Genomic DNA, 18495 nt, shown 5'->3' with positions numbered 1-18495 from the left:
CTTCATTTAGTTATACTATTCATTGTGTTGTTGGACTATGGAGAGTTAGTCCATGAGACACATTTATTATTCATTTATTCTTATCCATGTTGTCATCTTTTAAACGTATAGTTAAAGATGCCGCCACGTAGGAATCCCAGGCGTAACCCAAATAACAAAACGCCGACACCACCACCTCCACCACCACCTGAACCTCCTCAACCACCTTCTCCTTTCGATGCCACTATGTTCCAGGCAGCCTTCACAGCAGCAGTAGCAGCTGCTGTGTCAGCCATCAACGCTCCTGTCTCTAGTGGATCGGGAACAGGTGCACATCCCTCAAACCACGGCGAAAACCATGGACATCCCAGAGAATGCACCTACAAGGACTTCATGAAAGCCAAACCCCGAAGCTTCAATGGAACTGGTGGGGTTATGGTGTTAAGACAATGGATTGAAAAGATGAAATCAGTCTTTGAAATATGTGCTTGCCAGGAGGGCAACAAGGTCAAGTTTGCAGCTTGTACCTTCTCTGACAGAGCACTAACATGGTGGAACGACCATGTTAAGTATCTGACTATAGTGGTGGCATATTCCATCAGCTGGGAACACTTGAAGGACATGCTGATGAGAGAGTACTGTCCTCGAGGTGAAATACAAAAACTCAAGCAGGAACTCTGGGGTCTACAAATGGTTGGATCCGACATATCAACCTACACAAATGGGTTCTGTGATCTGGAAATCCTATGCCCTGATATGGTTGCTCTCGAGAGCAAGAAGATAGAGAGATATATCTGGGGACTATCGCCACAGCTCCAGTCAAGTGTGTTAGCTTCCAAGCCTGTCACCTTCGATAGTGCCAAGGAGCTGGCACAATCTCTCATAGATCAAATGAAACAACAGAACCTAATAATCCTTGCACCCGAACCACAAAAGGTCAACAACAACAAGAAGGGGTGGAACAAGAGGAAAAGAGGGGCTTCGCAAGAATCCTCCAAGAGACAACAACTTGTGGCAATCAATGCTACCGCGGTAACTACCGTTGTCCCTGTGAACCCCTTACTAGAAAAAACTTATGCTAGAACTCTCCCGAAGTGCAACAAATGCAGCTTCCACCACCACAGACCTTGCAAGGAGATGCAGTGCTCTAACTGCAACAGGAAGGAGCATACAACCCGTTTCTGCAAGACGCCAATAGCTCAGGCCGCCCAGGTTCCTAACGCCGGTATGTGCCAAGCTTGCTATGGTGGCCACTACAAGAGGAACTGCCCTAAAGCGGGGATGGCTGGAGGAGTAGGAAGAGTTATGGCCTTGGGCCACGAGGAAGCGGTAGCTAATCCTACGATAGTTACTGGTACGTTTCTCCTTGATAACTCATATGCTTGCATACTTTTCGATAGTGGAGCAGAGAAAAGTTTCGTAAGTCATAAATTTGCACACCTGCTTAAACAAAAACCATGTGCATTAGATAATTCATTCACAGTAGAAATGGCTAACGGGAAAACGAAGAGTACTAACTGCATATACTTAGGTTGTATTTAACTTTAGATGGCCATACTTTCAAGATAGATCTCATGCCGGTCCCAATTAAATGTTTCGACATTATCATCGGCATGGATTGGTTGAGTCTTCTTCGCGCCGACATCATGTGCTTTGAAAAAGGAGTTCATCTTAACCTTCCTAACAACAAAACCTTAGTTATCTATGGCGACAAACCTAGTATGAGCCTTCGCATAATTTCGTGCATCCAAGCCCAGAAGTGCTTGCGAAAGGAATATCATGCATTCCTTGCACACATCATCGATACGAGTCAAGAGGTGAAAGACATTCAGAAAATCCCCAAAGTACGCGACTTTCCCAACATCTTCCCAGAAGAACTTCCCGGATTACCACCACAACGACAAGTCGAGTTCAGAATCGAGTCAGTGCCAGGAGCTACTCCCGTAGCCAAGTCTCCTTATCGTCTGGCACCGACCGTGATGTAGGAACTTTCTAGTCAGCTTAACGAACTTCTCAAGAAGGGATTCATTAGGCCAAGCTTCTCACCATGGGGAGCACCGGTCTTGTTTGTCAATAAGAAAGATGGATCATTTCGTATGTGCATCGACTATAGAGAACTCAACAAGCTTACCATTAAAAATCGTTATGCTTTGCCCCACATTGACGATTTATTTGATCAACTTCAAGGAGACAACTACTTCTCGAAGATAGATCTACGATCCGGATATCACCAACTACGAGTGTTAGAGGAGGATGTTCCCAAGACAGCCTTTCGAACTCGTTATGGACACTACGAGTTTGTGGTGATGCCGTTTAGATTAACTAACGCGCCCGCAATATCCATGGATTAGATGAATAGGGTGTGTTGTCCTTACTTGGATCAGTTCGTCACCATTTTCATTGATGACATACTTATCTACTCTCGAAGTAAGGAGGAACATAGTCAACATCTCCGTAGAGTCTTAGAAACATTGCAAGCGGAGAAGCTCTATGCGAAGTTCTCCAAGTGCGAATTTTGGATTCGACGAGTCGAATTCTTGGGCCATGTTGTTAGTGAAGAAGGAATACACGTGGACCCTTCCAAAATCAAGGCCATTGAGAATTGGTCAGCACCGAAGACACCTACAGAAATTCGTCAATTTCTAGGTCTCGTTGGCTACTATCGCAGGTTCATTCAGAACTTCTCCCGCATAGCGAAACCTCTTACAACCCTGACGCAGAAAGGCGTGGGCGTTGACTGGGAAGAGAAACAAGAAAGAGCGTTCCAAACGCTCAAGCGAGCCTTGTGCACCGCACCAATACTATCCCACCCCGAAGGGATAAAAGACTTCGTTGTCTATTGCGATGCATCAAATCAAGGACTCGGATGTGTTCTGATGCAGCGAGGTAAAGTCATAGCCTATGCCTCGAGACAGCTGAAGACACATGAGGTTAACTACACTACCCATGATCTTGAGCTAGGAGCAGTTGTGTTTGCTCTGAAGATCTGGAGACACTACCTGTATCGTACAAAAAGCATGATCTTTACAGTCCACAAGAGTCTACAACACATGTTCGACCAGAAGGAGCTCAACATGAGACAATGACGGTGGGTCAAGCTACTAAGTGATTACGAGTGCGAAATTCATTATCATTCAGGTAAAGCCAATGTAGAGCTCAACATGATCTTCACTTGGTCCTCTTATTCCTATGTATAATCAGGTCCTTGATTAGAGTTCGATCATACCTTCACTATGGGAATTCGACTCTATTTGAGTTGTTTGACCTCTCTCTCCATAATTTCGACTGGTTCCTTAACGAAGTCCGGCTCAAGGTTGATTTGAATTTTGTCAAGTGGAATGACAAGTGTTTCGTTGGAGAGACACTTCTTAAGATTAGACATGAGAAAGACGTCATACACGTTATTGAGCTCTTGGGGTAAGCTAAGCCGATAGGCCACAGGACCAATCCGGTCGAGGATTTCAAATGGTCCTATGTAATTAGGATTATTTTTCCCTATTATCTGAACCTTATAACCCCTTTTCAAGTAGAGACCTTAAGCATCACCCTATCTCTCACTTGGAATTCCGAGGGTTTGCATCTTATATCAGCATAGTGAAGGGTTTTGAGCATTCTAACACTCCTATGGTGTACATGCAACCCTAGAAACCTTAGATCTATGTTCTCTCTAAAATACATGCAAATAAGAATTTTCCAAGGTTCTCATCCTAAGTAGCATGGACAGGGGTACTTGTAACATGAAAGACTACTAGAATAACATACCTTTTCTTGTGGTTGATTGCTTGGAGTTTTGAGAGCCTAGCACCGATAATGTAGATGCCTCAAATGGAATCACAAATCACCACAAAATAAAACTTGGGAGAATAGTATGCACACTTAGAAATCGGCCCACCCTTGATTTTCCTCACATATTAGTGTCATTTCATGTGCCAAGGACCTCTTTATATATTGTGGTTGATTAGGGTAACTTCCATGTAAACCCCAATACCCATGACCTTTCATTTCCATAAGATCCATGGGTTAAAGCTTCATGGACTATCCATGGACTTTCCAAGCAAGCTTAGCCAATTCTAAACAAGCATTAGCCCACTCTACATAAATATAAGAGTCCATATTTACTTAGTTATCTTTTGATCACTAAATTAAATCCAAATTAATTCTTTATCAATACTAATTTAAATAATATGATTTCATATTAATATATTATAGCTTATAATATATTAACAAATCATAACTATATTATTCTCAAAAGACTATCCAAATTGTTATGGTGAAGTGCAACCCAAATGGACCATGTCGGATCGGGTCAAGTACATTTCAAATATAGTTATGGACTTAGACACCTTCTCCAACAATCTCCTACTTTAATAAGTCTAATAACTATAGTTGCAAGCATGACTTCAAGAACCGACCAACAATCGTAGCTCTTAAAACTATGTTGAACTATGAAGTGCCATTTTAGATAAGTGATCATATAATCCTCTGTTCTAGATATCAGCTAGACAAATACATGGAACAAGATCGTACTTATTGTCCAGCAGTTTGTTTCCCGATTTCTGATTTGTTTGACATAGAACTAAATTGAACGCATCAATTTGGTTATGACCGGCCCCGATACATAGGTCAAAAAATTCATCGAGGGGCCCAGATATTGCTTCTAACCCTCCAAGGACTAAAAGGAACAGATAAACATCGAATCATATGCATGTTCTACTACTTGTTGAATAATAAACAAAGGCACGTTTTATAACATCAAGTTACTGATGCGTTTTCGTGCATCAATGTACAACGAACTCATAGGCAACATGTCACACCCCCAAACCAAGGATGGCGGAAACGTCCAGGGGTGGAGGACTTCATGTATAGTATCATAACCACAATTTCAATAGTAATTTAAGCAACACAACCAACATATATATAATTGAAAAAGTTACATCACTTGTATGAATTACATGTTTCAAAATCAATTACAATATGTTGACAAAATATGAAAAGTTTGACGCCTTAACGTCCCATCCTCAAAAGCACTTGATAATCTGATTAGTGTTTTCCTGAGAATACAAGTTGTTTGAAAAGTGTCAACACAAAGGTTGGTGAGTTCATAAGCTTTTATTAATAAACTTAGTAGAAGTCTTTCACATGTAAATGTCGCGTTTGTTTCAGCAAAATCCGATATTTTCCTTGAAATCCGAAAAAAAATGTAGCCTTATAACCAAAGACTAAAATGTATGAGAAATCATCATTTCTTAGTAGAAATGTCGTGAGTTTAAAATGATATGGAAAGTAAATTTCTTTTATCAACCTAAAAACCTACTTCGGTTTATGAGACCCCGTAAACTTTATGAATTGTTATCTCCCTATGTGAGTCGCTATAATCATACTGTGACTATGTGAACCTGCCACAACGTTTCTCAGGCGTCGCGAATATGAAATGACATTTGTCACCCGTAGACCTGCAGGTCCCACTGTAGCTAGCAGCAAGGTGTGGGGTGTCAAACCCAATATAGATCTATATACAAGTATCACGTTCTCCCTCAAGGAGATTTTGATTATAACTACCAGGAATTATATCCCGCACTCGGACGTACGGGGAGAGAGAGAGTCTCACAACATAGGTTAACAAGTTTACGTGAAATGTGTGTGTGAATATAAATCTTTCTTGTATGAAGGTACCCTTTTTGTACGAGTGCGTTGAGTGATGTATCATAAACTATACCTATTATAGTTTATCTAAAATGTATGTAATATGTATGAATTCTTTTATGGAAATGTATTAGTGTTGTGATTTTATCAAACTATACTTTTTATAGTTAAATAATACGTGTTCTAAATGAATGAATAATATTTAATATGAATGACTTAGTTTCAGTTCATAATGGTAAACTAACAAGGAAACACATTCAAATATTAGAACTTATGATTATACACTTTGCTCAACATAATACAAAGTGTTATGATATTTACATGCTGTTGGCTAACCTTAGCCATTCTGCCCTGTTTTTGGAAAAATCATAGAAAAATCATACGAAGTCGAAAACTAGATCCGTAAATTCTGAGAGTTCGCAAAATGTGTCTAGTTTACTCATAATTTTTATCACGATTTTTAATGACTTCCAACTTGAGTGAATAAGTCCAAAATCACAGACTGATCCGGATTGTTGTTTGAAATGATAGACAGTTTTGTAAAAATCACCATAAATTGTAGAAAAATCGTATGGAGATGTGCAAGTAGCCATTTTAAAGCTAAGAACTTGAACTATTTGCACCTTGTACAGTTTTGAAAACAAAAATGTTTAAGATGCCCAAAACAGTCCGTGAATGGGGTTGAACTTTTCTGATGAAGGCTGTTAGAGAAATTTAGTTATGTTCTTAGTGTTTTAACTTGTATTCCCCCCTTAAAAACTTGAGAAGTTCAACCCCATTCACGGACTGTTTTGGGCATCTCCAAGTGTTTAAAAACTTGAAGAATGGAAGTGTTTAATTCAAGAACACTTGGAGATGCCTTGAAGGTTTTCGAGAATCTAACATTATAGTTAGGGAGTTTGTGTAAGCAATCAAAGACTTGAGTAGAATGAAGTGAAATAATAATAGGGAGGATAAATTTTTACTTACTAAATGTGGAAGAACACTTGAAATCAGCCTTGGATCTCGAAAATTTGTGTAGAAGAGTTTGAGAGAAAAGTGGTGTTTGTTACTTAGTGGAATGAGAGAAATGAGAGAAAATGAGGAGTGTGGTTGTTTGTTCCAGCTCAAAAACGTGGGAGTGAGTGAAATTTGAGTGTAAGGGAACATTGAAGTGACATAGGTAAGGTGGGGAGGTATGGCTGGTCATAGAGTGGGTGTGGGGTGGTTGCTTGTGTCATAAGTTAAGGCAAAGTCAACACTCCACCTTAAATAAATCCCCCATTAGATCTTTATTATTTAGATAATGATTTTCATAAAAATATGTTTAAATTATGAATATTTAGGGTTTATTATGTTAAAATAAAATTTCTGGAGAAAATCCAGCTTTAAAATCACGAAAAACGGGCTTAAAATGTTAAAAATATCAAAAATGGGCTAAAAGTGACAAATCTGCGAATTCTGGTCGAGGCTCGGCCTTCTTATGCTGAACCGAGAGAGAGAGGGAGGCAGAACCGAGAGGAGAGAAGAGAAAGGAAGGAACCGAGAGCACGAAGAGACAGAGAGGAGAGAAAGGAACAGAGCGCGCGAAGAGACAGAGGGGAGAGAAGGGAACAGAGCGCGCGAAGAGATAGAGGGGAGAGAAAGGAACAGAGCGCGCGAAGAGACAGAGGGGAGAGAAGGGAATAGAGCGCGCGAAGAGACAGAGGGGAGAGAAGGGAACAGAGGGCGACAGAGCGGCGGAGTAGCGAACCGAGATTGAGAGGAGCAGAGCGTGAAGCGACAGAGGCAGAGGCTCGGTCTCTGGTCTCTTAGCCACCAGAGGCTCGGTCTCTGGTCTCTTAGCCACCAGAGGCTCGGTCTCTAGTCTCTTAGCCACCAGAGGCTCGGTCCCTGGTCCCAAGAGGCCTCTCACTCCGGTTTCGGTTCCTAAAGCCTATTTTTCTCGTTTTCGCCCCGTTTTAAGCCGTTTTTGACCCGGTTAAGGGCCGAAATGACCCGAGTGATTCTAAAAAGTTACAGGAACTATTTGAGGGAGATTTGGGAGAGATTTCTCATACTTGGAGAGATTTGGGAGAGATTTGACATTCTTGGAGAGATTTCTCATACAGAGAGATATTTGAGAGAGATTTCACATACTTGGAGAGATTTAGGAGAGATTTGACCTTCTTGGAGAGATTTCCCATACAGAGAGATATTTGAGAGAGATTTCACATACTTGGAGAGATTTGACATTCTTGGAGAGATTTCTCATACAGAGAGATATTTGAGAGAGATTTCACATACTTGGAGAGATTTGGGAGAGATTTGACCTTCTTGGAGAGATTTCCCATACAGAGAGATATTTGAGAGAGATTTCATGTGGGACAGTTGTGATTGTCCGGCATCGCAACGCATGGTTCGTAAACCCTGTTAAGCCTTGTTTAAGGATCTTACACACTCCTGATGAGTATGCATCATTGTTTTTATCAGTTTAGTTCATTGATTAGCATTAGGGCTTAGGAAATTTTCAACACAAGACTTTTCTCAAGTGATGTTTTCCCATTAATATAGCAAGTTATACAGAATGAACATAACACAAACCCTAATACACAAGGTTTAATAGAGTTGACCTGTTTGACTTGATGACTTGGCTTGACTCAAGATTGATGATTGTCACACAACAACTCATATCTCTAGGTTTGAAGACTTATATGATATTACCGTCTCACGATCACTCGAGATAAATTCCATGAAGTGATACAAGTGAGCGTGGGTTTAATCCAATACTCAGAACTTATGAGCACTCATGAATGTTGTAGCAACTTTTACTATGTCTAACATCTTAGACATCTACAAGCCCAATTCATGACAATCTTGATTCATACCAACTTCCAACATATGACTGACCGTAGAGAATTTAAATAACTTCATCATTCGGAAAGAATAACCTAGCTATTATGGAAGTCAAAACATGCAAAGTGAAACACAAGAATAATCGAATCAAATATGATCTCAGAACTTATGAATATAAATAGAATACCTTTTATTTATCACCATATTGATTACACATTATTCATTGCATAATGTTTCAAATAATCAACTTAACATTAGAATTAAAACAATAGTTGTCCATGCTCCAAACATGTACACTATGTTTTTCTAAATGATAGTTATGCCATACTCCAAGTATGCACACTATGTCCTTCTATGATCCTTACTTTGTGAAATAGATCAATTGAACATGATTCCAATGATTCTCATTTCAAAATCCCAAATCTTTATTGTAAGTGTAAGAATTCCAAACTCTTGTCACTTCTCAAATGTGTTAGATTCTACACTATTATACAATATTGTTTTGTAATGTCTAGGTACCAATAGTCATAAAGACTTGACCTACAATATTACAATACATTCCACTAGAATTTGTTACAAGACAACTCCAAGGCGACGAAGTCTCAAGTTCAAACTACATTCCTTTGAACATCCTTCTTGCATAAAATTTTAACTTTCTCATAGATTCATAATATCGAACTCCCAATATGGAAAAACATTTCCATATTCACATTTTGACTATCACTTCCGAACAAGAGTCGCCTCCTTTCAGAATATGTCAATATAGTTCCTCCCCAAAATTTAACACCATACTTCCAACTGTCCATGAGCAACCAATCTTTGGTAAACCGCAGATTATCCTCAACAATTTCTTAATCATTTTAGTCATATCCAATTCTAGACCTTTTCCACTCTTAATGCCTACGCGTTTGGAAAATTTAGAAAGGATAAATATTATAGCATATGTAATCGATCCTGTATCTGAAGCATATGGGACACGGTTCATCATGTCTCACATAAAGACATGATCCTAGACCAGTCTTTTGCTACAATATTTTTTATTCGCCATGTTTTCAAAATTTAACTATGAAGAGGGATGCCATAGTCATAATCCAATTTTGAGAATGCAATATATATGGAATTTCCTTATGTTGAACCATTCCAACATAAAATTCGTATATATATATATATATATATATATATATATATATATATATATATATATATATATATATATATATATCCTTGACTAAATATGATTAAAATCTTAATCTAAGCTTTTAGAATTAAAATGAAGTATAATTTCCTCTCCCTTAATTATAGCAAAACAATTTTTCCCAATTCAAAATTTTGTTTTATATAATTAACATTGCTAACTTGCAACACTTATCATAATTATCATGATCCCACTAACATGATAATTATTAAAATAACAATTATGCTCCCACTAGCTTTAATATGTATCCAGAAATCAGCTGGACTTCTAGAAATCAATACTTTATTGACTTTCTTACCAAAGTTCAGAATTCTGATACGAGACACTTTGATAAGACTTTATCAAAATCATACGCATTTTCTTAGATACCTCACATGCGTGTCTAAACAATTTTAAGAACTATGAAAAGGTATGTCGTAATCATAGTCTCAATTGTTTAAACCTTTGCCATTTTTCACAAGTCTATGTTAGTGTGCCGGTTACCCATACACGCTCCACTAATGACTTTGAGAATGCAAATATCACAATTGTTATCTACTTAAAATCTATTTAGTGAAAGCGTTTCCTCACCATCATTTTAATGAATCGAAGAGAAACCTTATGAAACTTAGATTTTATGGTGTATGTGTTCCTATCCATGTGAATTTGTCAAAACCATAATCACAAGACAAGGTTAGTGACATTATCAAACTCATATGGATTGAACTTTGTGACAATCATCAATCTTGAGTCAAGTCAAGCCATCAAGTCAAGCCGGTCAACTCTATTAAACCTTGTGTATTAGGGTTGGTGTTATGTTCGTATTGTATAACTTGCTATATTAATGGGAAAACATCACTAGAGAAAAGTTTTGTGTTAAAAATTTTCCTAAGCCTTAGTACTAATCAGTGAATTAAACTGATGAAACCATGTTGCATACTCATCGGGAATGTGTAAGATCCTTAAACAAGGCTTAACAGGGTTTACGAACCATGCATTGCGGTGCCGGACACTCACAAGTGTCCCACATGGATCCTCTCTCAATCGTTTTCACTCTATCTCTGTCTATGTCAAATCTCTCCTAAATCTCTCCAAGTATGTGAAATCTCTCTCAAATATCTCTCTGTATGAGAAATCTCTCCAAGAATGTCAAATCTCTCCCAAATCTCTCTAAGTAGGTGAAATCTCTCTCAAATATCTCTCTATATGAGAAATCTCTCCAAGAATGTTAAATCTCTCCCAAATCCCTCCAAGTATGTGAAAACTCTCTCGAATATCTCTCTATATGAGAAATCTCTCCAAGAATGTTAAATCTCTCCCAAATCTCTCCACGTATGTGAAATCTCTCTCAAATATCTCTCTGTATGAGAAATCTCTCCAAGAATGTCAAATCTCTCCCAAATCCCTCCAAGTATGTGAAAACTCTCGCAAATATCTCTTTGTATGAGAAATCTCTCCAAGAATGTCAAATCTCTCCCAAATCTCTCCAAGTGTGAGAAATCTCTCCCAAATCTCTCTCAAAAGTTTCCCGTAACTTTTTGGAATCATTCGGGTCATTCCGGCCCTTAACCGGGTCAAAAACGGCTTAAAACGGGGCGAAAACGAGAAAAATAGGCTTTAGGAACCGAAACCGGAATGAGAGGCTTCTTAGGACCAGAGACCGAGCCTCTGGTGGCTAAGAGAACAGAGGCCGAGCCTCTGGTGGCTAAGAGAACAGAGGCCGAGCCTCTGGCGGCTAAGAGAACCGAGACCGAACCTCGCCCAGGAGGAACCGAAACCGAGAACAAGAAGCAAGAACCGAAACTACTGTTCACGACAGAGCGCTCGGTGCCTCTCGGTCCGCCCCCACTCTCTGTTCGCTATTTAGCCTCTCTGTTCGCTAACTCCACCTCTCTGTCTCTCGCGCACTCTCGGTTCCCTTCCCTCCGCCTCTCTGCCTCTCGCGCACTCCCGGTTCCCTTCCCTCCGCCTCTCTGCCTCTCGCGCACTCTCGGTTCCCTTCTCTCCTCTCTGTCTCTTCGTGCTCTCGGTTCTTCCCTCCTTCTCCTCTCCTCTCGGCTCCTTCCCTTCTCTCTTCTTCTTCTCTCGGTTCCGCCTCCCTCTCTCTCTCGGTTCAGCATAAGAGGGCCGAACCTCGGCCAGGTCTCGCATTTTTGTCATTTTCAGCCCATTTTTGATATTTTTGACATTTTAAGCCCGTTTTTCATGATTTTAAAGCGGGATTTTCTCCAGAAATTATATTTTAACATAATAAACTCTAAATATTCATAATTTAAACATATTTTGATGAAAATCATTATTTAAATAATAAAAATCAAATGGATGAATTATTAAAGGTGGAGTGTTGACTTTACCTTATCCAAAGCCACAAGCAACCACCCCACACTCACTCTTTGACTAACCACACCTCTCCACCTTACCTAGGTCACTTCAATGTTCCCTTACACTCAAATTTCACCCACTCCCACGTTTTTGAGCTGGAACAAACAACCACACTCCTCATTTCTCTCATTTCTCTCATTCCACTAAGTAACAAACACCACTTTTTCTCTCAAACTCTTCTACACAAATTTTCGAGATCCAAGGCTGATTTCAAGTGTTCTTCCACACTTAGTAAGTAAAAATTCATCCTCCCTATTACTATTTCACTTCATTCTACTCAAATCTTTGGTTGCTTACACAAACTCCCTAACTATGATGTTAGATTCTCGAAAACCTTCAAGGCATCTCCAAGTGTTCTTGAATTAAACACTTCCATTCTTCAACAATCATCTACTGAAATCACTCAAGGTGAGTTCATACCCCTACATTTTCATGATTTCTCAAGTTTTCAGGGGGTGAATACAAGTTAAAACACTAAGAACCTATCAAAAAATTTCTAACAGCCTTCATCAGAAAAGTTCAACTCCATTCACGGACTGTTTTGGGAATCTTAAATATTTTTGTCTTCAAAACTGTACAAGGTGCAAATAGTTCAAGTTTTTAGCTTTAAAATGGCTACTTGCACATCTCCATACGATTTTTCTACAATTTATGGTGATTTTTACAAAACTGCCTATCATTTCAAACAACAATCCGGACCAGTCTGTGATTTTGGACTTTTTCACCCAAGTTAGAGGTCACATTAATTTGTGATAAAAATTATGAACAAACTAGACACATTTTTTGAACTCTCAGAGTTTACGGATCTAGATTTCGACTTCGTATGATTTTTCTATGATTTTTCCAAAACAGGGCAGAATCGCTAAATTTTGCCAACAGCATGTAAATATCATAACACTTTGTATCATGTTGAGCAAAGTGTATAATCATAAGTTTTAGTATTTGTATGTGTTTCCTTGTTAGTTTACCATTATGAACTGAAACTATGAAATTCATACTAAATATTAAATATTACTCATTCATTTTGGAACACGTATCATTAGACTATAAAAAGTATAGTTTGATAAATTCACAATACTAATACATTTCCATAAGAGGATTCATACATATTACATACATTTTAGATAAACTATAATAGGTATAGTTTATGATACATCACTCAACGCACTCGTACCAAAAAGGGTACATCCATACAAGAAAGATTTATATTCACACACATTTCACGTAAACCTGTTAACCTATGTTGTGAGACTCTCTCTCTCTCCCCGTACGTCCGAGTGCGGGATATAATTCCTGGTAGTTATAATCAGAATCTCCTTGAGGGAGAACGTGATACTTGTATATAGATCTATATTGGGTTTGACACCCCACACCTTGCTGCTAGCTACAGTGGGACCTGCAGGTCTACGGGTGACAAATGTCATTTCATTTTCGCGACGCCTGAGAAACGTTGTGGCAGGTTCACATAGTCACAGTATGATTATAGCGACTCACTTAGGGGGATAACAATTCATGAAGTTTACGGGGTTTCATAAAACCGAAGTAGGTTTTAGGTTGATAAAAGAAATTTTACTTTCCATAACATTTTAAACTCACAACATTGTTACTAAGAAACGATGATTTCTCATACACTCTAGTCTTTGGTTATAAGGCTACATTTCTCGGATTTCAAGGGAAATACCGGATTTTTCTGAAACAAACGCGACATTTACATGTGAAATACTCCTACTAAGTTTATTAATAAAAGCTTATGAACTCACCAACCTTTGTGTTGACACTTTTCAAACAACTTGTATTCACAGGAAAACACTAATCAGGTTATCAAGTGCTTTTGAGGATGGGACGTTAAGGCGTCAAACTTTTCACATTTTGACAACATATCGTAATTGATTTTGAAACATGTAATTTCATACAAGTGATGTAACTTTTTCAATTATATATATGTTGGTTGTGTTTGCTTAAATTACTATTAAAATTGTGGTTATGATGCTATACATGAAGTCCTCCACCCCCGGACGTTTCCGCCATCCTTGGTTTGGGGGTGTGACAGATTGGTATCAGAGCACGGTTTATAGTGAATTAAGTATGTCAACCACATAAGATATACAAACTATAAACACATTTGGGACTAAAAGTCTCTGATTCTTAAAGTGATTTAAAGAGTTGTACTTTTAGAAAACAAATAATTTCTTGTTTTAAAGTATACTTGCATGCATCCTATACTAGCATGGTGTCATAACTTACGAGAACATAAATTGAAAGAGGAGGAGTCGAACATTATTAATACGCCTTAGCATGTGTAATCAGTTCTGGGAAGGATATAGCCTGATCAACTATATCCATCCAAGAAGTAACTTACGCACACTAAGGAATAGTCGTAATGAGCGACAAATCTGAAAACCTAATTACACTCCATAAATAACACGCTAAGAACCAAATATAAACATTTAAAAATACTATATGAGTATTTGTACGTTTCTATAGCGCCAAATTATTATCTTCCGATACGTACTTCTTAATCCCGTTTCTCGTGCAGACGACATGGCAGGATTTCACATACCCGGGGACCCCTATTTTCCCAATCAGGGAAACGCGGGATGGATCGAAGACGAGCCCGAGGAGGATCCCGAAGAGGAACCCGAGGAGGATCCCGAAGAGGATCCCGAGGAGGAGCCCGAGGAGGAAGACGAACAAGGAGAAGAAGAGGAAGACGACCAAGAAGAAGAGGAAGAAGAGGAAGACGACCAGGAAGAAGAGGAAGAAGAGGAAGGTGATGAGGTAGTCATGGTTGGGAACGAAGCGGAGGAACCACCAGAAGTATTCAACCCTCCCTACATCGCGAGGGTACCCGCGCACCGTTTTGGTTACAATGGACCTGAAACCCCTTGGGTAACAACGATCGAAATATGGAGCCGACAACAACGCCAACGGTCACCATATGGCTACCAACGAGGTTACTATGATCTCACTCATGGTGGACCGGCTGACAGGGCTCTCCCCGTCACGATACAACGAATGGCAAGAATGGATGATCGTGGTAGGACAACGACAGATCAGGTCCGGGAGTTAAGTGCCATTGTACAGTCTACTACGGATCGCACCAGAAACCTGGAACGAGACTCCCACCACCGAGACCAACTCATTCGAGACCTTCTCGCGGCTCAAGCAGAAACAAGAAAGTATCGGGAAAGATACATGGCACTCGAAGAGAGAATGGTTGCAGCAGAACGCAAATTGGCGGAACTACAGGGCGCATCGACATCATCGCAGCCTCCGTCAAAGAAGGGTCGTAGTGATTAGAACTTGTTGCTATTCTCCCGTCTTGGTAGTAGGATTTTATGAGTACGCGTTGGTGCTACTCCTTGTATGTAGGTCGACCCTGCGACTATGTGATTACACTATTCAAAGGGCTTTTGTAATGCCAAAAACTACCTTTTGTAACGATGTAATGTAGACCCTTATGAGGTCAAACTTTTCCCTCTAAACGTTATGTACTAAAAGTTATCAATGAAATTTGGCATGTGTTTTATTTATTGAATGTTTGGCACTATACATCATAACCTGATCACACAAACAGTTTACGAATAATAAAGTTATGATAAAAATACAAGAGGGATGGAACCAGTATCACTCGACTCGTTATCACTATTGAAGTCTTACCGACTAGTCATTTTTTTATGACAGAACCATGCCACCAAGGAAAAGACCAAGGCCTTCCAACAACCCAGTGCCGCCTCCACCACCACCTCCGCAGTTTGATCCTGCAATGTTCCAGGCTGCAGTGACGGCAGCCGTGGCGGCAGCAATGTCGCAAATGGGAACCCATGGTTCCGGCGGTTCTGGATCCGGAGCTACCAATTCCATTCATGGGGACAGCACGGGGCGTACGAGGGAGTGCACTTACAAAGACTTCACGAATGGCAAACCCGATCCTTTCAATGGAAGCGGGGGCGTCATCACACTGGTGCAATGGTTCGAAAGGACCGAGGCAGTTTTTGAAATCTGCGCTTGTCCCGAAGCGAGCAAGGTCAAGTATGCGGCATTCACTTTCACTGGAAAAGCACTTACTTGGTGGAATGGCCGAGTTAAGTCACTTACTCCTGCAGTAGCTAACGCAATCAGCTGGGAGGATTTGAAAGCCCTAATGTTAAAGGAATACTGCCCGAGGGGCGAAATACAAAAACTTGAAGAAGAACTTTGGAACCTCAGGATGACAGGCACTGATCTTGAAACTTATACTGCCCGCTTCAACGACCTAGCACTCCTCTGTCCAACAATGGTCACTCTAGAAGAGAAGAAGGTGGAACGATATCTCTGGGGCCTATCATCCCAGATTCAAGATAGTGTCTTGGCCTCGAAACCCACTACCTTTGAGAGTGCCAAGGAATTGGCACAACAATTCATAGATCACAGGGCTAGCCGTGGTACCGTGATAACCACCACCGACCGAACAAAAGGAGGGAACAACAAGAGGAAGTTCTGGAGCAATAAAAGGAAGCAACCAATTCAAGACCCCGCCAAAAAGCAACCGATTGTTGCTGTACGTGCCGCCACTACTGCCGTCGCTCCAGCGCCACCGAAACCGTATACAAGAACTCTTCCCAAGTGCAACAAGTGTAACTACCACCATAACGGTGCTTGTCGAGAGTTACACTGCAATAACTGTAACAAAAAGGGGCACACTGCACGATTCTGTAGAGCGACTACCCAACCCGCCACACAAGTCGCTACGACCGCCAACACTGGGGCAAGCCAAGCCTGCTATGGATGTGGTGAAACGGGACACTTCAGGAGGAACTGCCCCAAGGCACGAGCCCCTAATGCTGGGGGTGTAGGGAGAGTCCTAACTTTAGGGCAGGGAGAAGCAGTCAAGGATCCCTCTGTGGTTACTGGTACGTTCCTCCTCAATAACTCTTATGCATGCGTACTTTTCGATAGTGGGGCAGAAAGGAGTTTCATAAGTCACCAATTCAAACATATACTTAAGCAAAATTCTCAACCACTAGAAGATTCTTACATCGTAGAAATGGCAAATGGAAAGGTTGAGCGCGCTAATGATATTTACATAGGGTGTACTCTCACTCTAGACAACCATTTGTTCAAAATCGACCTTATGCCGGTCACCATAAAAAGCTTCGATATAATCATTGGTATGGATTGGTTAAGCCTTCATCGTGCCGACATTCTATGTTACGAAAGGGCCGTCCGCCTCAATCTGCCGAATGGCAACGTTCTCACCGTTTATGGTAATAAACCTAGTGCGAACCTGCAAATCATCTCTTGTGTTAAAACCCAAAAGTACCTCCGAAAGCAATACCAGGTTTTCTTAGCCCACATCGTAGAGAAGAAACAGGAGGTGAAGGACATCAAAGAAATTCCAGAAGTATGCAACTTCCCTGATGTTTTCCCAGACGATCTGCCTGGTGTACCACTCGCACGACAAGTCGAATTTCGGATCGACTTAATCCCAGGAGCTACCCCCGTCGCCAGGGCTCCCTATCGCTTAGCACCGGCAGAAATGCAAGAACTATCCAGCCAATTGAATGAACTATTGAGCAAAGGGTTCATCAGGCCAAGCTTCTCACCTTGGGGAGCACCAGTCTTATTTGTAAAGAAGAAGGATGGGTCTTTTCGCATGTGCATAGACTATCGAGAACTAAACAAACTCACTATCAAGAACCGTTATCCCCTACCCCGAATCGATGACCTCTTCGACCAGCTCCAAGGAGCCAGCTACTTTTCAAAAATCGACCTGAGGTCGGGCTATCATCAACTGCGAGTTCAAGAAGAGGATATCCCCAAGACGGCATTCAGAACTCGCTATGGGCACTATGAGTTTGTAGTGATGCCATTCGGGTTAACTAACGCGCCCGCGGTGTTCATGGATTTGATGAATCGAGTGTGTCGACCCTTCTTGGATAAATTCGTCATCGTATTCATCGACGATATCCTGGTCTATTCGAGGAGCGAAGAAGAGCACAGACATCACCTACGACTAGTTCTGGAGGTTTTAAGAACCGAGAAGCTTTACGCTAAATTCTCAAAGTGTGAATTTTGGCTCCGAGAAGTAGGATTCCTTGGCCACGTAGTAAGCAAAGAAGGAATACATGTGGACCCCTCGAAGATCAAAGCAATCGAAGATTGGTCAACACCTACAACGCCGACAGAAATCCGACAGTTTTTAGGACTCGCAGGCTACTATCGAAGATTCATACAAAACTTCTCCAAAATCGCTAAGCCTCTCACCACCTTGACTCAGAAAGGGGTGGTGTTCGAATGGGAAGATAAACAAGAAGCCGCCTTCCAGACACTAAAGCAAGCCCTATGCAGCGCACCAGTCTTGTCTCTTCCAGAAGGAACTGATGATTTTGTGGTGTATTGCGATGCTTCAAATCAAGGCCTCGGCTGTGTGCTCATGCAAAGGGGAAAAGTCATCGCTTATGCATCAAGACAACTGAAGACACATGAAGTTAATTACACAACCCACGACCTTGAATTGGGAG

The 18495-nt window shown here is 40.6% G+C and overlaps 1 protein-coding gene across 4 annotated transcripts in view; it reads left to right on the top strand.

Annotated features, from left to right (window-relative positions):
* LOC145037689 (uncharacterized) overlaps window positions 1-15525 on the top strand; it is a 40190-nt gene extending 24665 nt beyond the window's left edge. For all 4 annotated transcript variants that reach the window (XM_078986397.1, XM_078986394.1, XM_078986396.1 and 1 more), the window contains one exon: window positions 14529-15525. In XM_078986397.1, coding sequence (XP_078842523.1) covers window positions 14534-15292 — 759 coding nt within the window. In that variant the 5' untranslated portion in view covers window positions 14529-14533 and the 3' untranslated portion in view covers window positions 15293-15525. The remainder of the gene's footprint in view (window positions 1-14528) is intronic.
* Window positions 15526-18495: the final 2970 nt, after the last annotated feature.

The sequence above is a fragment of the Lactuca saligna genome, chromosome 3 (genome assembly GCF_052625555.1).
Source record: "Lactuca saligna cultivar CGN05327 chromosome 3, ASM5262555v1, whole genome shotgun sequence".
NCBI lineage: Eukaryota > Viridiplantae > Streptophyta > Magnoliopsida > Asterales > Asteraceae > Lactuca > Lactuca saligna.
This window is presented reverse-complemented; position numbering and strand designations above follow the sequence as displayed.